The 18,379-nt window shown below is 41.3% G+C and overlaps 2 protein-coding genes across 4 annotated transcripts; one reads left to right on the plus strand and one right to left on the minus strand.

Annotated features, from left to right (window-relative positions):
- Positions 1 to 786: 786 nt before the first annotated feature.
- Positions 787 to 18,089, minus strand: gramd1c (GRAM domain containing 1c). Of its 3 annotated transcripts, none has more exons than XM_049564901.1 (18): positions 17,934 to 18,089; positions 17,198 to 17,294; positions 15,186 to 15,309; positions 14,585 to 14,685; positions 13,401 to 13,496; positions 13,225 to 13,305; positions 10,316 to 10,434; positions 10,082 to 10,241; positions 9,830 to 9,992; positions 9,599 to 9,742; positions 9,155 to 9,273; positions 8,929 to 9,071; positions 8,748 to 8,851; positions 7,609 to 7,779; positions 6,334 to 6,400; positions 6,049 to 6,168; positions 2,298 to 2,403; positions 787 to 2,052 (listed from the first exon to the last, which is right to left on the minus strand). In XM_049564901.1, exons 2-18 carry the CDS (start codon positions 17,276 to 17,278, stop codon positions 1,984 to 1,986), a joined length of 1,968 nt encoding a protein of 655 aa, XP_049420858.1. In that variant the 5' UTR covers positions 17,279 to 17,294; positions 17,934 to 18,089; the 3' UTR covers positions 787 to 1,983. The 3 variants fall into 3 exon arrangements, with proteins under 3 accessions (XP_049420858.1, XP_049420859.1, XP_049420860.1); XM_049564902.1 differs by having other exon boundaries at positions 17,198 to 17,340; positions 17,934 to 18,066; XM_049564903.1 differs by lacking the exons at positions 13,225 to 13,305; positions 13,401 to 13,496; positions 14,585 to 14,685; ... (1 more) ...; positions 17,198 to 17,294; positions 17,934 to 18,089 and adding an exon at positions 11,084 to 11,230.
- Positions 2,412 to 4,804, plus strand: LOC125881661 (zinc finger protein 771-like). The gene is made up of 2 exons (XM_049564905.1): positions 2,412 to 4,147; positions 4,345 to 4,804. The coding sequence occupies exons 1-2, from the start codon at positions 3,976 to 3,978 to the stop codon at positions 4,776 to 4,778; spliced, it is 606 nt and encodes a 201-aa protein (XP_049420862.1). The 5' UTR covers positions 2,412 to 3,975; the 3' UTR covers positions 4,779 to 4,804.
- Positions 18,090 to 18,379: the final 290 nt, after the last annotated feature.

An 18,379-nucleotide genomic window follows, 5' to 3' on the forward strand; every position in this document is an offset into this window, starting at 1 on the left:
AGCATCAGCTATGACAAAAAGAATCACTGAACCTGATTTAATAGAATAACTTCCAGTACTCTCAGTTCAGTAAGTTCCTTAAAGAAGTGCAGTTTTGGCTATTTCACCAACTTGCACAGTCCAGTTTTAAGAATGATGAACCAAAACTGTTAAATAGCCAGTGTACGATTATGAGCTTGTTTTAGCCTGCAGTTTCTCTATGTGGTCTGTATTCTGATAAATGATGAATACTTGAGCAAAAATACTATCACACTGTCTGAATACAATCAGAAACATGCATGTACATATTACCAATAAAAGTACTTAATTTTAGAAGCTGGAACCATAAAATGTTGTTGCAGGAAAATGAGAAAAATTGAATATGTTCATATGGTTTGTGTGCAAAAATCTAAATTTGCTACTTAACTAGTAATTTATCACATATTTGTAGTGAAATAAAAATTTTAATATTTCCCTCTGAAGTGTAATGGAGAAGTAGAAAGTGGTATGATTAAAAAAAATTGTTCAAGTTAAAGTACCTCAAACTAGTACCTACAGTACTTGTGAATAATATTGTGTTAATACTGTTTTGAATGGTTACTTAGTCGCACAAAACAAGACATTAAAATACCTCAGCTGCGGTGATGGACATTACTATTTTATAGGCTAATATTTCATTAATATTTATATTATCTGACATTTTGACAATAATAATTGTCAAAGAAAATAAATAGCAGACCCATCAATAATGACAATTATCATATGCATCTGTAATATATTGTACCTTAAAAATGTCAGAACAAGTAATGAAGTAATGATTCTGGCAAGAAATCTTGTTTATTAAAATTACAATTTGCTAAAAATGTACAAAACAGGAACTGATTTTAAACAAGGGATTGCTTGCAGAAGTGTTTTTAAGTAAGAATATATGAACAAAAATATGCACACAGACACGAGTGATGACAACACTGTAAACATCAAACAAGGCTCAAGGCAACTGAAGCGGCGTGTCACCAACAATTGGGAAAATAAAGACTAGTGTTCATGTAAATTTAGAAATCACAGAACAAACGTGCATCTAGTGTTGACAGTGTGACAACATAGTACTACAATAACCTGAGATAGTCTCACTGACCTTACACCCAGTTATTTACTTGGTTCAGTGTAGAAAAAGAAAGCACATAAAACTATGATTACACATGAGCAGGTGAGTGAAGAAAATTAATCAAGAGTATTAAATATGTCATCTAAAGAAAGGCACACCATCAGCAGTATCTCTGTACACCAGATTTGGCTCATATACAGTATTATAAAATATATACATGTGTTTTTTATTTGCAATTTGTAAATTTAATGTCACAGTTTACATACACAAAAAAGGATGAATTACTATGATTACAAAAGAGTCTCTCTGATCCTTTCAATTTTATTGGAAAAAATAAAAATCCCAAAATATATTTAAACAGGCCAAATCTACAAGGCACTTGTGCAAAAATTAAAATATGTGCAAAACTGTAAAGAGAGAAAATTGTTTTTTTAAATAACTGATTCACTTCCCTGAAATAAAACGCAAATAAAAGTATTTCCAAAAGTTCATCTGATGCGGCACAAGGCTCATAAGAACATAAGACGACACATAGGTAAAGAGTTTTCTAAAATCCAATGCTGCTATTTAAGTAAAGAGTGAAAAAGAAGCCAGCCAAGGGAGCTGACAATAGCACCCTAAAGAAATCTAAACCTGCTGCTCCGTGTGCAGCCGACTGATGTAACTCTGTCCCTGCAGCAGTCAGTCCAAAGGTTTAAAAACATCCTGGCACCTGATGCCCCGCCACAGGCTTTGGGACGTGTAACCCCTGGCAACACACGGCATGTCAGAGGTCTGGGGACGCATCTACATGGCAATGTCACTGGATACCAGAGATTTCCTCAGAGGCAGCTCACTGCTGCAGTCCTGTCTCCCCCCGGGGCTGGAGACAGGCACTGTGTAGTCTCCAGTGTGAAGCATCACTGTGGTGCTGCTGTGCGATTGGCCAACGCAAAGTTCTGCTGCAGCACCAGCAGGGAGCTGCGGAGCTGTGAGGAGAAGAAGAAATGAGTCAGCAGCTAGAAAACCTGATTAAGGTGTTAAAAAAATGTTAAAAAATAGGTGTGAATTTATGTGATGGACACCTGCTGGTTGTTAAATTCTGCTTTCTAATTATGTGTCAAAAATCTATGATGAACTACATTACTTTGCACAAAGCACTGCAGAGTCATGGCCACACTGTACAGTACAATCAGACCTTTCATGTATACAGTGCATTCCCAGCTCATCCTACCTGTTCTAAAAGGTTGATGGAGTCCTGTAGTACAGTTTTTAGCAGCTGTGCATCCTCTGGGCTCCTGAACCCTGGTCCCTGTCTGGGCCCATATTCCGAGGCCAAGCTGCCAACAGAAAGAAAGCAAAATTCATTACATTGTCTTTTCATTGTCCCCACTAACACTGAGAAAATACCTGTCTGTTTCTCTAAATTTTACAGTAGGAAATATGTTAAATGTGTCCTTGTTGAGTTAAAACTCCAGGGCACATTAGTAAGAAAGGAAAGATCATCTTTAAAACAGAACCATCTGAAAGTTAAGATGGCAGCTGGAGCTTGAGTTTCAGTTTCACTTTTCTGCAGAGTCATCACATCAGTGCACCACTAAGCTGGCTCATTAATGCCTAACATGCACTAGACTAGACTTTGAAAATACCTTTAAAAGACAAAAGTCTGACACCCTCTCTCATCTGAAGACACCATAACATTTTTCAAAGACCGGGGATCTTGCAAGGTCACTATTAGATTCCTTTCATTTCTCATCCTGCTCCTAGTGAAAAATATTGCACCAAACTCCCTTTAATAAATATGACACATTAACAATTCCTTGTGTGTCCTCAAACACACATAAGTCTGGAAACACAGGATAAAATGTGTCACATGTTGACAGTATTCTTGTCAATTCAGCATCACTATAATCCATAAAGATAAACTATATTTGCACACAAACTTAACACTTTGGCTTTGTTGCCTAAACTCCCCACTAGCCTTTGTTGGTTAAGCTATGATATTTAAGTTGGACTAGACCATGTGAATGAGAGGCAAACCATTTTAAAAAATTTGGATTTCTGAGTAAAATAAGTGCCGGCTGATGATTAGACACCCGTTTTCATTTTATTAAGGCTTAAAGTTATGCATAATTAAGTGCATCATGCATCAGAGCCACCCCTCATTCCTCCACAACACCACATATGGTCACTAATGGTTCCACAAAAACAAAGATGGCGATGGCCGAACTCGAGGTTTCAAAGAGAAGACAAACCAATGTGTGACGTCACAGTAGCTTCGTCATTATTGTTACAGTCTGTGGCTGCAATATTAATGTCATGAACGCATGAATGCATCAATAATTATTATACAATAATGTACTATATGATATTCTGAAATGAGCCATTCTGCATAAGGAGTACTTTTACCTTGGATATGCTGTATGTCTTTATGCCAACATTGTTTTTGTACTTTTACTTATGTAAGGTTTTCAATGCAAGATTTTAAGCCTACTTTACACAGAGTATTTTTACAGTGTGGTATAAGTAGGGCCTATAAAGTTCTGAGTGCTAATAATGCATCATAATTTATAAGTTAATTATATTTTGCATTATCTGAATCTCCAAAGTAACTAAGGGTTAAAGAAAAAATTAAGTAAGGTGCAATATTTGCCTCCATGATGTAATGGAGTAGCAGTAGCCTATGAAGTAGCATGAAATTTAAATAGCCTACTGTAATGTAAAGTACCTCAAAATTCTACTTAGGTACAGGTACTATTATTAAAGTTATGAAATGAAAATGGATTGGCAGGGTCGTAACCTAGCAACAGCAGCAGATGTTTGTAAGAGACCAAACTGTTATGACTCACTTTTTACTGTTAAGTCACCTCTGAGGACATTTCTCTGGAGAAAAGGTTTCTGTGTTTAGCACCATGTCAAAGCAGACGGATGGACAGAGGCAGCAGCTGGATGCAGTCACTGAAGAGATATTTAGGCTGGTTGACAGAACACTAACGGATTATGAGGAGGTGGTATCTCGTTTAAAAGAAAATGAGGAACGACACAAACTTCTGGATGCTGTTTCCAACACCAAAGTTCAATCAGGTTTGTAAAGTTTTAGGGTCACTCTCAGTCTTCATATTCATTTCATGGGTTTTAGTCACATCTCAGTTGCATTTTTTTTTCTTACACTCCCTAAGGGAACTCTGACTTTCACATTACTGTTTATCTCTTTTCTTATTCTTCTGCAAAAATGGTTGTAAACTAATAGCATTTCAAACTTCTTGTTGTGTGTGTTTCAGTGTTCCCTGCAGATGCTCCCCCTGAGGTGAGCCCCAGTCTGGACCAGGAGGACCCAGAGCACCCACACATTAAAGAAAAACAGCAGGACTTCTGGACCAGTCTGGCGGGGGATCAGCCTCGAGGACTGGAGGAGGCTGATATCACCAAGAGTGAAGATGATCAAGAAAGCCAAACTGGGGAGAGCACAGAGGCTGCAGCAGGCAGCTCAGCTCAACAGATGGAAACAGAGGCAGCCAGCAGCTCAGACTCACATCGACCATCATCATCTATCACAGGACAGAAACCATGGCGCTGCAGCGTTTGTGAAATTAGATTCAGCTACAAGAGCCTTCTGCAGAGACACGTGAGAGTCCGTAAGGGATGGAAACCATTTGGTTGTAGCGTTTGTGAGAAACGATTTCTCTGCAAGAAGAGAAAAACCACTTGGTTGTAGCATTTGTGAGAAAAGACTTTGCAGTAAATTAAATCTGAAGATGCACATGAGAGTGCATAGAGGAGCGAAACCATTTGGTTGCAGTTTGGGGTGGGAATCTCTGGGCACCTCATAATTCAGTTCTGATTCAGAGGGCTGCGATGCGACAATAAAAAGATTATCGATGCATCAAAATATATATATATATATATTATATATATATATATATTCTGTGCATAATTTATTTTTCTCAGTGTGTGACTACTTTCCACTTTTAAAACATAGCATATTTGTGATGATACTGCTCGTAAACTGCAGTCAGACTGTCAAACTAGGCAGCGCTAATCAAATATATAGATTCTGTGACTGCATTGGCTATTTCTCACCTCAAACGTCTTCAGAAACATATTTTAGTGTACTGTTTAGCTGTAAAATGAGAACATGGCAGCCGGGTCACAGACTTTCTGATTTTACAACTAAATAGTACACTAAAATATGTTTCTAAAAATAATTGAGGTGAGAAATATGCAATAACAGAATCTTGATTCATATTTGATCACCGCCACCTAGTGTGATGTCACCCATTGGTTTGTGGACTCCTGTTTTGAAGCCTTAAGTTCGGCATTACGACTGCCACCATCACTGTTTTTTTGGAGCCAGGAGTGCTCATATTTGGGTGAGAGGCTGGTGTTCTGGAAGAGCGAGGGGTGGGTCTACTGAGAAGATGATGACACCGCCTTAATGCATTATGTTCCATTAAAATCCTATATTATAAATTATAACCTGGTGCCTGAATTTTGTGTTTTCCTCTCAATAAATAAAGACGTTTCTACCATAAACTGGTCCAAACAATTGACCAGAATGCAAAAAAATTAAGTTTTTGTAAACAAAACCCATGCCCTTGGCAAAATATGATGTTCACATGTGCTACATAAAGCCAGCAGAAGGCAGGCAGAAAGCAAGAAGGAAGGAAATCTAAGAGGAGGGCTAAGTGTGGAGGAGCACAGATGCAAGTCACTTACATAACCACCGTTACTGAGGCTGACAAACCAGCAGTTTAAACACTGAGTCATTAGAATAAGAGCTCTCTTGTATGTGGGCTGCTAAAACGCCACAGACATAATAAAAAAGTGGAGGAAGACTAACCCCTTCCCCCTCTCCACCCACACTGAGACTTCTGCTTTCTGAGTGATTGTGGCAACTACATGGTTACTGTCCGTGATAGATGATGAGTCAAGGGGGAAGATCAGATGGACTATGCATATGCAAAACAGACAGAGAGTTATCTAACCTGGCCTCACTCCTCTCCCTCAGCCGATGCTTTGTGCTCAGGTACATGCGGTGGGCCACATCCTCCATGGCCCACAACTTGAAAAACAGACCCAGATTCATCACCGTCAGAATCAGCAAACTGAAAGAGACAGAGGGGGCCGAGTTTAATGTGACCTCTGGTGCACAGAGTGACAACTTTAGATAGATAACTCTCCTTGACAACACAAAATACAGGCATTATTTTCATTTATACACAATACAGCTCAAACTGTTTCACAAGTGTGTTTCCAGGTTGTTAACTTACATCACACTCATTCCAGCCACTATCGTCGAGGTGTTCCATCTGTGCGGTCCGTTCATTTCTATGGGGCCTGAAATGCAGTAGGATGGATCATTTAATTAATTATATATTTAAAGGAAAAAACAAACCTGGGTTACAGTCATTAATATGAGGACATTCTGCACTGGTTTGCGACATTTTCCTGGATATTTCCTCCCAATGAGGTGCAACATCTTGCAACATCCTCAGATACAGTATAAACGTTGCAGTTTTCTGGGTGTGTCAAGAGTGCAACTCAGTAAGACAGTAACCTAACTCTACACGTCTATAGAGCTGTGTCTGTTACCTGGCATACAGTTTGCACAACTAGCATTTGCTTTCAATGCTCTACAGTTGCTACAACCGCAATAAGAAATTCTCAACAGTGCAGTGCGACTGGATGTTTGATGCACAACAGTCACCATTTGAACATTTTGGTACTTTTTTGAAAATGCTAATTTATACAATGTTAAATGCCATAGGCTGGTGCTAATAATGTTAGCATGTTGTATTTGTTTGGAAAACGTGTTTAGTATAACACAGTTGTTTTGTCAGTGAACCTTGTGAGTTGTAATGGAACTCAATTTTGTAACGTTACCTTTGTTAAATGTTGCTGTTGTCCCTGGCTTCATATGAGTAGAGGAAAAGTCTACTAGCCACTAGCTAATTTATACAATGTAAAATGCCCTAGGCGTGTGCTAAAAACATTAGCATGTTGTATTTGTGGGGAAAATGTGTCCAGATAAAGACAAGTGTAATGTCTGTGAATGCTGCGAGTTATAGTGAAGCTGATTTGTGTACTTGTGTTTGAAATTGTCGCTATTAAGCCATGTTTAATGTGTGTTTTAATCAACTAAACTTTACGGCACCAATGCCTACCAGTGTTTTGGAAACAGCTGGCCTGCCAATCCATCTACCAGCACCTCTAATGTTCACTGACACAATATGTCTTGTTAATAATCTACTATTTCTTGGATGGGCACAGTGTGTTCCTAGCGACCAGAAAGTTGATACTTCAAACACATAAACTCCCACAAAGCCACAACTTGTCATCTTTCCACAACCAACATGTAAATTAGTGAGTTTAAGTGGTGCTGGTGGCCAAGCTAGCCATTTCCCCTGCTACTAAGCTTTATGCTAAGCTAAGTTAACGGTTTACTGGCTGTAGCTTCATATCTAACAGACAGACATAAGAGTGGTATTGATCTTCTCAGCAAACCCATTCCTTTAAAGTCATTATAAACAGTTAACATCATGTACCCATGTTGCCATCTCTGTGCTGTTCAGGGTCTTGCCCGTACTGCTTGTTGGGCTTCATGTGCTCTGGCAGAGTCCGGCTGTAAGTCCGCCTCCTCCTCCGAAGCCCACCCGACTTCCCAGAGTCTCCACCTCCTTGATTCATCTCTGCTTCCTCCTCCAGCAGTTCCATCTCTGTACAGTGTCAACACAGGGCCACAAAGAGTCAAATATGGGGGCCGAATAAGAACGGTTAGGACAGAAAAAACACCATGTGATTTAAGTGTCCGAGTATATAGACACTGATTGATTAAACAAGTGCTGCTAAAATACAAGAAAGACATTTAAGCATAGTGTACATAAAATGGCTGATAGCTTCAGGCTGGTGCAGGCTAGACTGCACATTATATTCCTTTTCTCATAAAGGCAGCTGTAATATTATTCACTGCTGCAGAGCCTGATGTGTGCTGGTGGAAACAGCTGATATCAGAGCAGAGATAATTGTTGGTGCAACAACAATCATCTGAGGCTCAATATCAGCAAAATCAATGAGCTTGTGGTGGCCTATCAGAGGAACAGGATAGAGGTTGTAACCATGACAGCTGGCAATGCTTCAAATAATAACGTTGCTGCAATAAGCTACATATTCTAAAACTTACTGCTTGACACACTCATTCCACCCGGCAGCTCAGAAAATCTACACAATCAGCACAGTTTCAAGATGGAAACCCAAAATTACTGTCACAAATTCAGTATCTGACCAAATGTCTCTCCTTCTGTTCCTGAGTTATGACCCAAAATGGCCAGAGAAGTGTTTCTGCAGAACATTATGATGCCACAGTGACAATGACCTTTGACCATTTGGATGGGAAATGTCATCACTTCATTATTTTTTTATCCTATTAGACATTTGAGTGAATATTTCCATAACTGACCTTGACCTTTGACCACCAAAATCTAATCAGTTCATCCTTGAGTCCAAGTTGACATTTGTGCCAAATATTAAAAAATGCCCTTACGCAATTCCCGAGATACCGCATTCACAAGAATGGTACAGACAGACAACCCCAAAACACAATGCCTCCGGCCACCGCTGTCGCCAACATTGAGGCATAATAAAACCACAAGCTGAGAAAAGGCGACAGGGACAGCTTTCCACTTACCGAGCTGTCTGAAGTAATCTTCTATGCCGCTCCAGGAGTTTTTGGTGATGAAGGACTTGATCAGGCCCCATGGCTGCTTCTTGTATTTCACGTCAGTGTAGACCCTGGCAGCACAACAAACACTGTAAACTGCAGTCACTTAAAAAAATGTACAAGTCACATTATGGTAATAATGTCTTACCTTAGTCGACACTTCCGCTTCGAGTTTCTTATGATGTAGTACCGGTTTTGCGTGTAGAAGTAGTCGTGATAGGGAACGTCATGAGTGTAAACCTCGGACTCTACGTGGTAATACTGACCATCCCTCGATTCTTTGTACAGCGTCTGGGAGATAATGGGAGTACAAATATGTGTTTGTTTATCCATTCAGGCGTTCACACATTATTCACACACGGATGTAAACAAACCTGGTTCTCTGTGGCGGTGGAAAACTTGCCAATCAGAGGGTTGCTGATGGTTATTGTGTAGTTCAGACTCCTCTTCATGTTTCCCGAAGCGTCTTTTTGCCAAGCAGTAGAGCTGGCATCTGAGAACACAAAAGGACAACTTGAATGGTACACGTGGAAGCTTTTATTGGCAAGTATTAGTGGATTAATCAGTTTCAGGGATGGCTGAAAATAATTCTATTTCTTTTTTTGACAGGGATCATACAGACAAGCATTGCTGCCAGCAGTTTGTACGTGGTATTCTGCGTTTGCAGCACCATCCTGCATCACTCTGATGGGGTTTATTTCACAGTATTAACCTGCTCACTGTACATTATACCTTACATAAGCAATGCAACAGATTTAATGTGTATAGAGCTCCTGCTTATGCCTTAAAATCTAAATTAAAACAGGTTCAATACTTACTGGTCGTCTTCCTGATGTTCATGAACCTGCGGATGAAGCTGGAGTCAGTGAAGAGCAGCTCAAACATCTTGCTGGCGCTGATGTGGAACACCTTGTTCAGATAAACTCGACCCTGCACCTGGGACAAACCCACCCGCTCCTCCACTGACGAGGCAAAAAGTTCAGAGAAAAGAAATATTAAACCACAAAAATACATCACATAAAATCAAGCAATCTCCAGCCTCCTCTTACCATCCTCGATGCTCTCTGAACCGCTCTGCTCGGACGCGTCGTTCTCGTTAGCGTTGAGGTCAAGAGAGAGCGAGGAGCGCTTGGAGACCCGTTCTGGAGCAAGACGGTCCAGCGAAGGAACTGGGCTGCGCCTCTGAGACGGGGTGCTGCGAGAGTCATCCTGCTGAAAGGCGATACAAAACAAACAATGAGGTGTGAAAAGATTAAGACATGCATACACAGACGAAACAATGATGAAAACAAAAGTAATACCGCATTGGGAGGGCTCTGTGAGCCGACGGGGGAAGGCAAGTCCTCCCCTTGAGGAGTGGAAGCCTCTAAAGGCACATGCTCCATCCCATTGAGGCGAAGGGAATGAGGGCGCTCAAGTCTCCCTATACCACCATCGTCACCACCAGGCCTCACTGTCAGGCTGCAGACAAACAGGTAGTGTTAAATTACAGCGCACTGTGACCATGTGAAAGGTGCAGGTGGAAGCTCGCTCACCTGGTCGGCGTGCTTGATTCTGCTGATAGCTGTAAACTCTCCATCTCTTCATGGCTCAGGCCCAGGTCATACCCATAATGCTGTTTAACCATCTGCCACAACTCCAAGCTGGTCAGAGGCTGAATGTATGGTAGAAACAGAGATCACAAAGACATGGAAACATCAACTGAGGCAATGTCTTGCTCTTGCCCCATAAGAACTAAGCTTTGACAGATAGAAAGCACAATATGAACAATAAACTCAAGGTGACTCAGAGTTTGTAGTAGTTTGTGGTAACCTAGGGACATCCAGCCTCCACACAGTATAATTTACAGTCTTATCTCCATGGGTGACAAACAACCTGCAAACCTTATTGTCTCTGTGACCGCTGGGATATTCAGATTACATTTCTGTGTTGACAACCAGGAGAAGCTCACTCTCACAAAATTACAAAACCAAGATATGCTGCTCCATATGGCACAGTGATAAAAAAAAAAACCCGTCTCTATCACTGTAGGCGTGTTTAATCCGACGGGAAATAAAAGCGTATTTCCATATGGAGCCGCACTAGCGCGTCTAACACCGAGAGAAAGTTTCAGATTCACTCACTCAGACTTTACTTACTTGTCAGAGGACATTTCCCCCGCGGCTGTGAGCTTCAGCAGGCTGTCACACAGTGATCTGGAACCTGGACGCACATTCAGGAAGTCCCCGGAGCGAGCGCAGGGGCGTAAAGACGCGCCGCCCAGATTTACACCACGATAAAAGGTAAATAAAAGCTCGTCCTACCTGTCGAAAGTCCGGTTCACCGCCAGTTCGTACGGCCAGACAAGCGCCTTTGTTTAGAAGCGACTCCGTTAATAGTTTGAGCTTCGACACATGCGGAGCGTCAAGTGCGCTCTGTGCGGTGAAAGGCAGCATGTAAATCAGCCCTCATGGCCACACCTGGAGAGGTCAATGAACTCTAGTGATGTTTTTATATACAGGTGTTTGTGCTGCAGGTCCCGGCAGACTCACACCCCCGTGGGTACAGGCTGCCATAGTGCCTGTCTATAAGAGGAGTCTAGTGTAAGCATTGCTGCCTGCTTTCTCCTCTTAAAAACACATTAATGTGTTCACACTGCCAATGCTCTGTATCAGGGATTCTCAACTTGCTTTGCAAAGGGGCTACTTTTGCAGAAAAACAAGAGACCAGGGGCGAGTAAATAAATAATATTTAACCATACAAATATAAAAATGAATAGCCTGTTAAACTTTGTAAGGTTTGCTGCCGTGTTTGGTTCGGTTCAATTGAACTCAAGTTCATTTGCCCCCCAAGTGCAGTTCATTTGGGCAGGTGTGAACACAGCAATTGCACTCGGGTGCGCACCAAAACAACCGGACCAAGACCTTCTTGAAGAGGTGGTCTCGGTCTGGTTACAAACAAACTCTGGTGTAGTTTATTTGTGGTGAGAACTAATTATGACCTGGATCTGAACCAACTGCAGTCACATGACACATTGTTTGGGTTAAACATGAGCATGTTACAGTCCTGGAGGATTATTAATGTGCACCTCCTCCTGTACTGCCTTAATATGCACATTCAGCACATCCAATGCATCAAAACATTGTTTTCTAGTTGGAGCCGTGCCTCGTTTTCAAACTGTATGGTTTGACTAAAATGAACAATGGCAGCAATATAGTCCACGATGAGCAGCGCTAAAATCAACCTGCGTAGTTGTCCCTCCATTGCGACATTAGAAAGTGTCACATTTATCTTACAAGTGTACTCTTCTTCAACATTTTGTTTACTTCCTGGATTTTTCTAAGGAGAACACAAACCAACTCTTGGCAATTATGCATCTTTGTAACAACATTAGTCCCTGATTCAAACCAAAGCACGCAAACTCTAGGTCTGAAAGCACCCTTACTGGCAAGGGCTCAAACCTGGGCCCACTGAGATTAATGGTAATCCAGCAAGTTTTAAGTGATAATGGTGTCTGCTGGCATTGATTTATTTCTATCAAGTTCCTAATCCTTATTTGGTGAGTCACTTTCTCAATAGATTTTACTTCTTGAATCATACCTTTCCATTTCATTATATCTGGGGGTTCGTTTGTATTCCACTCTTTGGTGATCTGTTTCAGTGCTGTGATTCTCAAGATTGTAAGTAGGTATTTTTCATCTTGACTGAGAGTAGCTGGAGGTTTTCCCAAAATGATTGGCTCTGCTTTTAAATACACTTTACTGTACTTGTCACATTCACCCACACATACACATCCATACACTACCACAGAAGCTGCCAACTGCTACTCAGTTAAACATTCACACACATTCCACATAGTATCCTGTCCAAAGATACTTCAACATGCAGACTGGACGAGTCAATCTTCCCATCAGTGGACAATCCTCTCTAGCTCCTGAATCACAGCCAATGTATGCAAAGATGTGGATGAACACAAATATGGTGGCTCAGCTGTTTAGTTTCAACCACATCTCTGACATGCATATAGCTTAATCATGCCAAACACAACACGTCATTATGTGAAACAATAAACAAAAGCTTGTATCTGTCGGCCTCATGATTAAACTCTGCTGTGCCGCTGTGTGCAGATCTTCCCCCTCAGTGCAATAACAGAGCAGCAAAGGGAAGACAAGGGCAGTGTATGTACTCTGGACTGATTAGATAAGTGCTGCATAATGGGGTAAAGTCACAGAGCTATAGTCATAGCTGTCGAGTCATTGGACGGCAGCAAAGTCTGTGTGACGACAGTGATACATGTGAAATGACTGCAGGTATGTGGACACACGTGACTGAAGGTCTGAAACAGGGACTATTGTTGAACCTGCATGAACAGCGGTTACTCCCACATGGAGTATGAAAATCTCACTGATCAGTGTCTGTAGATAGGAGACTGTATTAATAGCAGTTCAGTGGAGCAGAGCTTTACCTTGTTCAGCAGCGTGTTTTGCCACATGCGGAAAACACCCAGGTAACTCTTCTCTCTTGCCGAGAAGGATGTGAAGAAGAACTGCAGGTGAAGACAGAAAGACAGAAACAGTGATTGATGATGTGTTTATGACACGGGGAACAAACTCTGCTCTCTTCAGTTCTGACACATTATACCTTCTCTGTGCTCGTGCAGATCTGGATGGCGTTGGGTATTAGCCGAGCTGTTTTCTCTCTGGTCACAGTCACAATGTCTTTAAGAGTCAGTGTGATCTATAAAACAGGTGAAAGGTTACAGTGGTTAAAGCACTTATCAAAGAGTGCTATAAAGAAAAAATCCATTATGTTGTCAGATAGAGTCAAATGTCTTATGACTTTGAGTAACTCTCCCAGGAGGAGGCATGAACTCACGGCTCAGCAGCATCGTTGCATTATCATATGGTCAACTGCAGTTACTGTATCTTCCTTGTTCTTCCTGTTATAGCTCAGCTGTTGTTCATCTGTTGCACATGATTGCAAACTAGAATTCCTCGCTGACACCAAAATAGGATATTTATCTTGTGGTTTGTATGGCTGAAGTTCACACAGGAGATCGGCACAATGTCGGCTCCAACTAAATAGTTTACATCTCTTTTCCTTTAAGGCAACATTTTGATCTCAAGATCTTCCTCAGGAAAATGTAAAAGAGAAAACGGGTATTTCTTGTCGAGGCAGCAATCAACTCAATTACGGTCTCTTTTGAACTGAAGTATTTTTGCCTGGATGTGCACACACTTTTAGTCTAGTGTTGCTGAAAACATTCAAAATATACATTTCTCTGTGTTTGTTAAAGTCGCCTTTTGAGGGAATAACACAAAAACCACAACAAAAGGAGGGGCAGAAATGCAGTTGTTTTAATCTAGTGTTCTAGAGCAGATTTTTCCTTTAAGTTTCGGCACACTATTTATCTTTTCTCCCACTTTTAAAAGGCAAGTAAAGTATTAACAGTGTGAAATAGTCAGCTATTATTTAAAGATAATAAACCAACATTATTGAGATGTACTTTAAAGAAGAAGCATGCATATGTCACCTATAAGAAAATATACTCCTGCACTTTATTTTGTTGCTTTGTCCACACATTTGCAGTGACATGAATGTGAGCCCTTTGTGCTCCTAGACCAGGGGTAGGCAACCTGTGGTTCTGGAGCCACATGCAGCTCTTAAGCCCTTCTCTAGCGGATTTAAAAAATAAAATCATATGGAAATGAGTAGCATTTGTCTTGCAGCTCCAGACAGATTTTATTTTGATAGTAAAGGTTGCTGACCCCTGTCCTACACTATACACTCTCCCCTCTTCTGTCTGTTCTCTACTTTCTCATTACCTTTGTACCCCGAAACACGTTGCTGTAGAAGCAGAGCCAGTTCTCTGCGAGGTAGAGGCGTCCCTGAAGGAGGATGTCCCGCTGAAGGGCACATGGGTAGTCTGAGGAGAAATATATAAAGGGTTGCTGAAGCAGGTACATCATCCATACAAATGAGTGTGCCTGAGGTGTTCTGTGATACTGTATTTATAAAACAGGCCACTGTGGTGAGAGACGTACTGTGATTCACCTTCTCCAGAGATTTTTAACATTTATTAGTTACAGCGCAGGATCAAACATGATCATTTTCTGTTTGAAGCAACAGTGGAGCTATAAAACAAGTAGTCTTGGATTTTAATATTTACTGAATAGTGTGTAAGTTTGGTTAAAATATTGGCCTGTGACCTCTCACTGATCGAATGATAGGAGGTTCTCATTTGACCAGAGACCATAACTGCACTGAATACCGGAGTATTTTGTAATTTCATGGCATAAAATATGGTGTGCAGATTTTTAAAAATGGAAATTTGAATTACTGGATCTCTGTAAGAATATAATTAACTCATTTAAGTGTAATAAAATAAATATCTGTATCATGGAACAAGCAGTCTTTGTCACTCACCCACTATGAGCTTCTCTGACTCCGGCACTTCTTTGAACAACTTCTTAAATTCATCAAACCTCTGTTTGTAGGTCGGCAGAGGAGTCTGTGGTGCAGCGAGACACTGTCCCTGAGGGTCAGAGTTCTGGTGGAGGACATGTGACCATTACTGAGACATTACTAAGATATGGCATATTTGTTCTGTCAAATGATAAGATGTGTATAATTCTGACTGGAGGGTAAAAGAAGTAGACAGACAGACAGAGCAAGACAGAGACATGAGCAACATCTCCTGTGAGTCTGCGCAGATGATAAACAGCATTACGAGCCTGCTGGGCTTTGCATCAGAGAGGCAACAGCAATCCCACTTGTGTGAGGTGACACATAGTGTAATGAGTGTGACCCACAAGAGGGCAGTCACAGGTTTTCCATGTCACAGATAATTAGAGGTTATACTAGAAGTGCATGATTTTAGTGAATTGTATGAAAGAAGTCTAAATGTCATATACAAGCAGCAGGAGCTTTATGTTAACTGGGACAGTGCAGGGGCGGAGCAGGGGGGTGGCTTCAGGTGCCCCAGCTCTGAATGTTTTCTAAAAAGCCCTGAATCTTTTAGGTTTTTAAAATACCTTCAACTTTGTCATTCAGATAATAATAATAATATATGCCCATGTTGTTGATCCTGCTGTGCCACCCACTGAACAAATCTAATATGACTGAGTGAATATTGTTCTGTTGGCCTTATCATCCAGTTCAGACTATTTAAACCACATTTCAGCAATTACCCACGGGATCAATAAAGTTCTGTCTTATCTTATTTTGGCATTGTCGGCATAGGCGTAGATTTTGGGTGGACGCAGAGGACACTTCCCTCAATTAGAACATGTGGATTTGTCCCACCCAATAAAATCATTAAAGTAGAAGAAGACAAGAAGACAGATAAATTGAGTTTTTGATGCTCAATCTATTTGGCAAGGGACACCCAAATTCCTTGAAACAAAGCACACACCCTTAATTGTTGGGGATACTTGTTTTTCAATTACAGATTTTTATGGGATAGATTTAAATATAGCAGACTTGTTAGCTAATCATGAATTCCGTGAACCCTACTCCAGCGTAGTTTTGCCTCCTTTAGATGGCAGGAGTGAAACTTAGTCCAGCACACAACCGACCTTCGATTTTGAAATGTGGTTGAAATTATGTCAGTTGTTGTTTCAACATTTAACCAACATTGAATCAATGTTTAATTCTGATGGTTGTTAAAAAGTTAGCAAAAATTCTCATAAATCAGGACTGAAATTTCAGAAAGATCTGTTTCAGCGTTGAAACAATTTTGAAACTACGTTTAAAGTTTATGAAACATGAGGAAATCAATGCAGATTCATCTTTCAGAATCAAAACATAACTTAAGAGTGATTCAACCACTTGTGATGCTGATTCAGCAGTGGAAGGGATTTGTTTTGTTTTCAGAATGACAGCTGAATAACACTTAAGGTCAAAACACACGGGCGGCGTCATATGACGGCGGCGTCATTGACGCGAGTAAAGTGCCACCTCCAACACACACAAAAAGCGTTGCACTGCAGGGCGTCAACCGGATTTCTATTGCACACTCCAGTCTGCTAGGCTGGGAAGTACAAAATAGTGCTTTTTCAAGGGCAGTGACGCTGGAAAAATAGGATAATAGCGTAAAGTGCTGGGCGTGGCACGTCAACGCGCGTCAAGCCGCCACTGGTGTGGGTTTATAAATAGAAAATAATGGGAGCGGCTGTTTTGACGCGCATCGTACGCCGCCGGTGTGTTTTGGCCTTTGGATACAACATAGAATATAGGCTCAACAGGATGATTTTTTCCATGTTTTTCCCAGATTTTTAGGCTGTCTATCATCTCAACAGGCTTGAAAATACTGCATATAGTGTCTGTAAATGAGGGAGCATGCCCCTGGTTCCCCCTAGGCTTAGGTGAGCCCTGACTGTGTACAACGTCTGGCTGCGCTCCTGGAACAGTGTAGTGTCTGGTTGTTGTTACCTTACCTGTTCTTCATCAGAGCTCCATGTAAACTCGTCTGAAACATCATCAGTGCCCACTCCTGACCGGTTGGATACCTGGTCCATCTGCTCTGCTGCTGCGCTGCTCAAATAAAGAGATGTGCTTCTGTGAAACTTCTTTAACCCTCCTGTAGATTGATGTTACACACATTTCAGAGACACTGGGGGGAAACATACAATTTGTGTGGGTCTGCAGAGGGTTAAACTAGAATATGATGTGAGACTCGGCGGTAAATGTCATGAAAAAAAGATCCAGCAGCAACACAAGGAAAGTCATTATCACTGCAACAGAACTGGTTTGACCAGGAAGGTTAAGCTGGAGAAGTGCAGTCATGCCAATGAACAGAAACCTTTGTGCACGTATGAGTCTCTCTTTTATTAAGTGGAAGAATATCCTTTAAAGAGCGAAGCTGTGTCGCAAAATTGAATTATTTAAAACACTTGCACACAATGACAGCGACCTGATGCCACCATATCACCCCCCCCACCCCCACCTCCCTGCTTTCAGATTGTCTTGGTTGATAGGATCAGTCGACATAGATGTCAAGTCTTGTCACACAAAATCACGCTGATAAAAAGTGACTCTCAGATCTGTAAAGCCGACAAACATGCGTCTGAATACTTTTACGCACAGCGCCATGAGCGCAGAGGCGTGCTGAGTCTTTAACATGTCTCCACATGCGGGCTGTGTGAGACAAACCTGTTGTTGTCTGTCACTTACCTGGCACGGAGTGGACCCAGGGTTTCGGCTCTGTTGTCACTGCGACCGAGTTGAAAAAGCCAAGTTAACGCCGGTTAGTTTGTCCCTCACAGCTCTGAGGCTCTGCGCATGACTTCAAATGTGCTTGTGCATCTTGTTGCAGGTGCATCTCATCCAGCTAGGGGCACATACCTTAAGGAGTTGTCATCTCACCGGTGACGCTCATTGGCCTTCCCAGAACTAGTTAAGGGCTCCAGAATGACCTAATTTACCTACATTCACCACCACTGATTTAAGCAGGAGCCTTTCAGAGAAGCTGTACCTGTGTAGATTTGTATCTCAAGTGTCCAGGTGAGCCAGCTACAGCAGTGTGATACTTCATGAAGTTGAACTCAACATTTTTATTTGCTTAATTTAATGAAGCTCTAGCATTTAAACAAAACAGTTAAAGTAGTTAAAATGATTTA

The sequence above is a fragment of the Epinephelus fuscoguttatus genome, linkage group LG21 (genome assembly GCF_011397635.1).
Source record: "Epinephelus fuscoguttatus linkage group LG21, E.fuscoguttatus.final_Chr_v1".
Taxonomy (NCBI): domain Eukaryota; kingdom Metazoa; phylum Chordata; class Actinopteri; order Perciformes; family Serranidae; genus Epinephelus; species Epinephelus fuscoguttatus.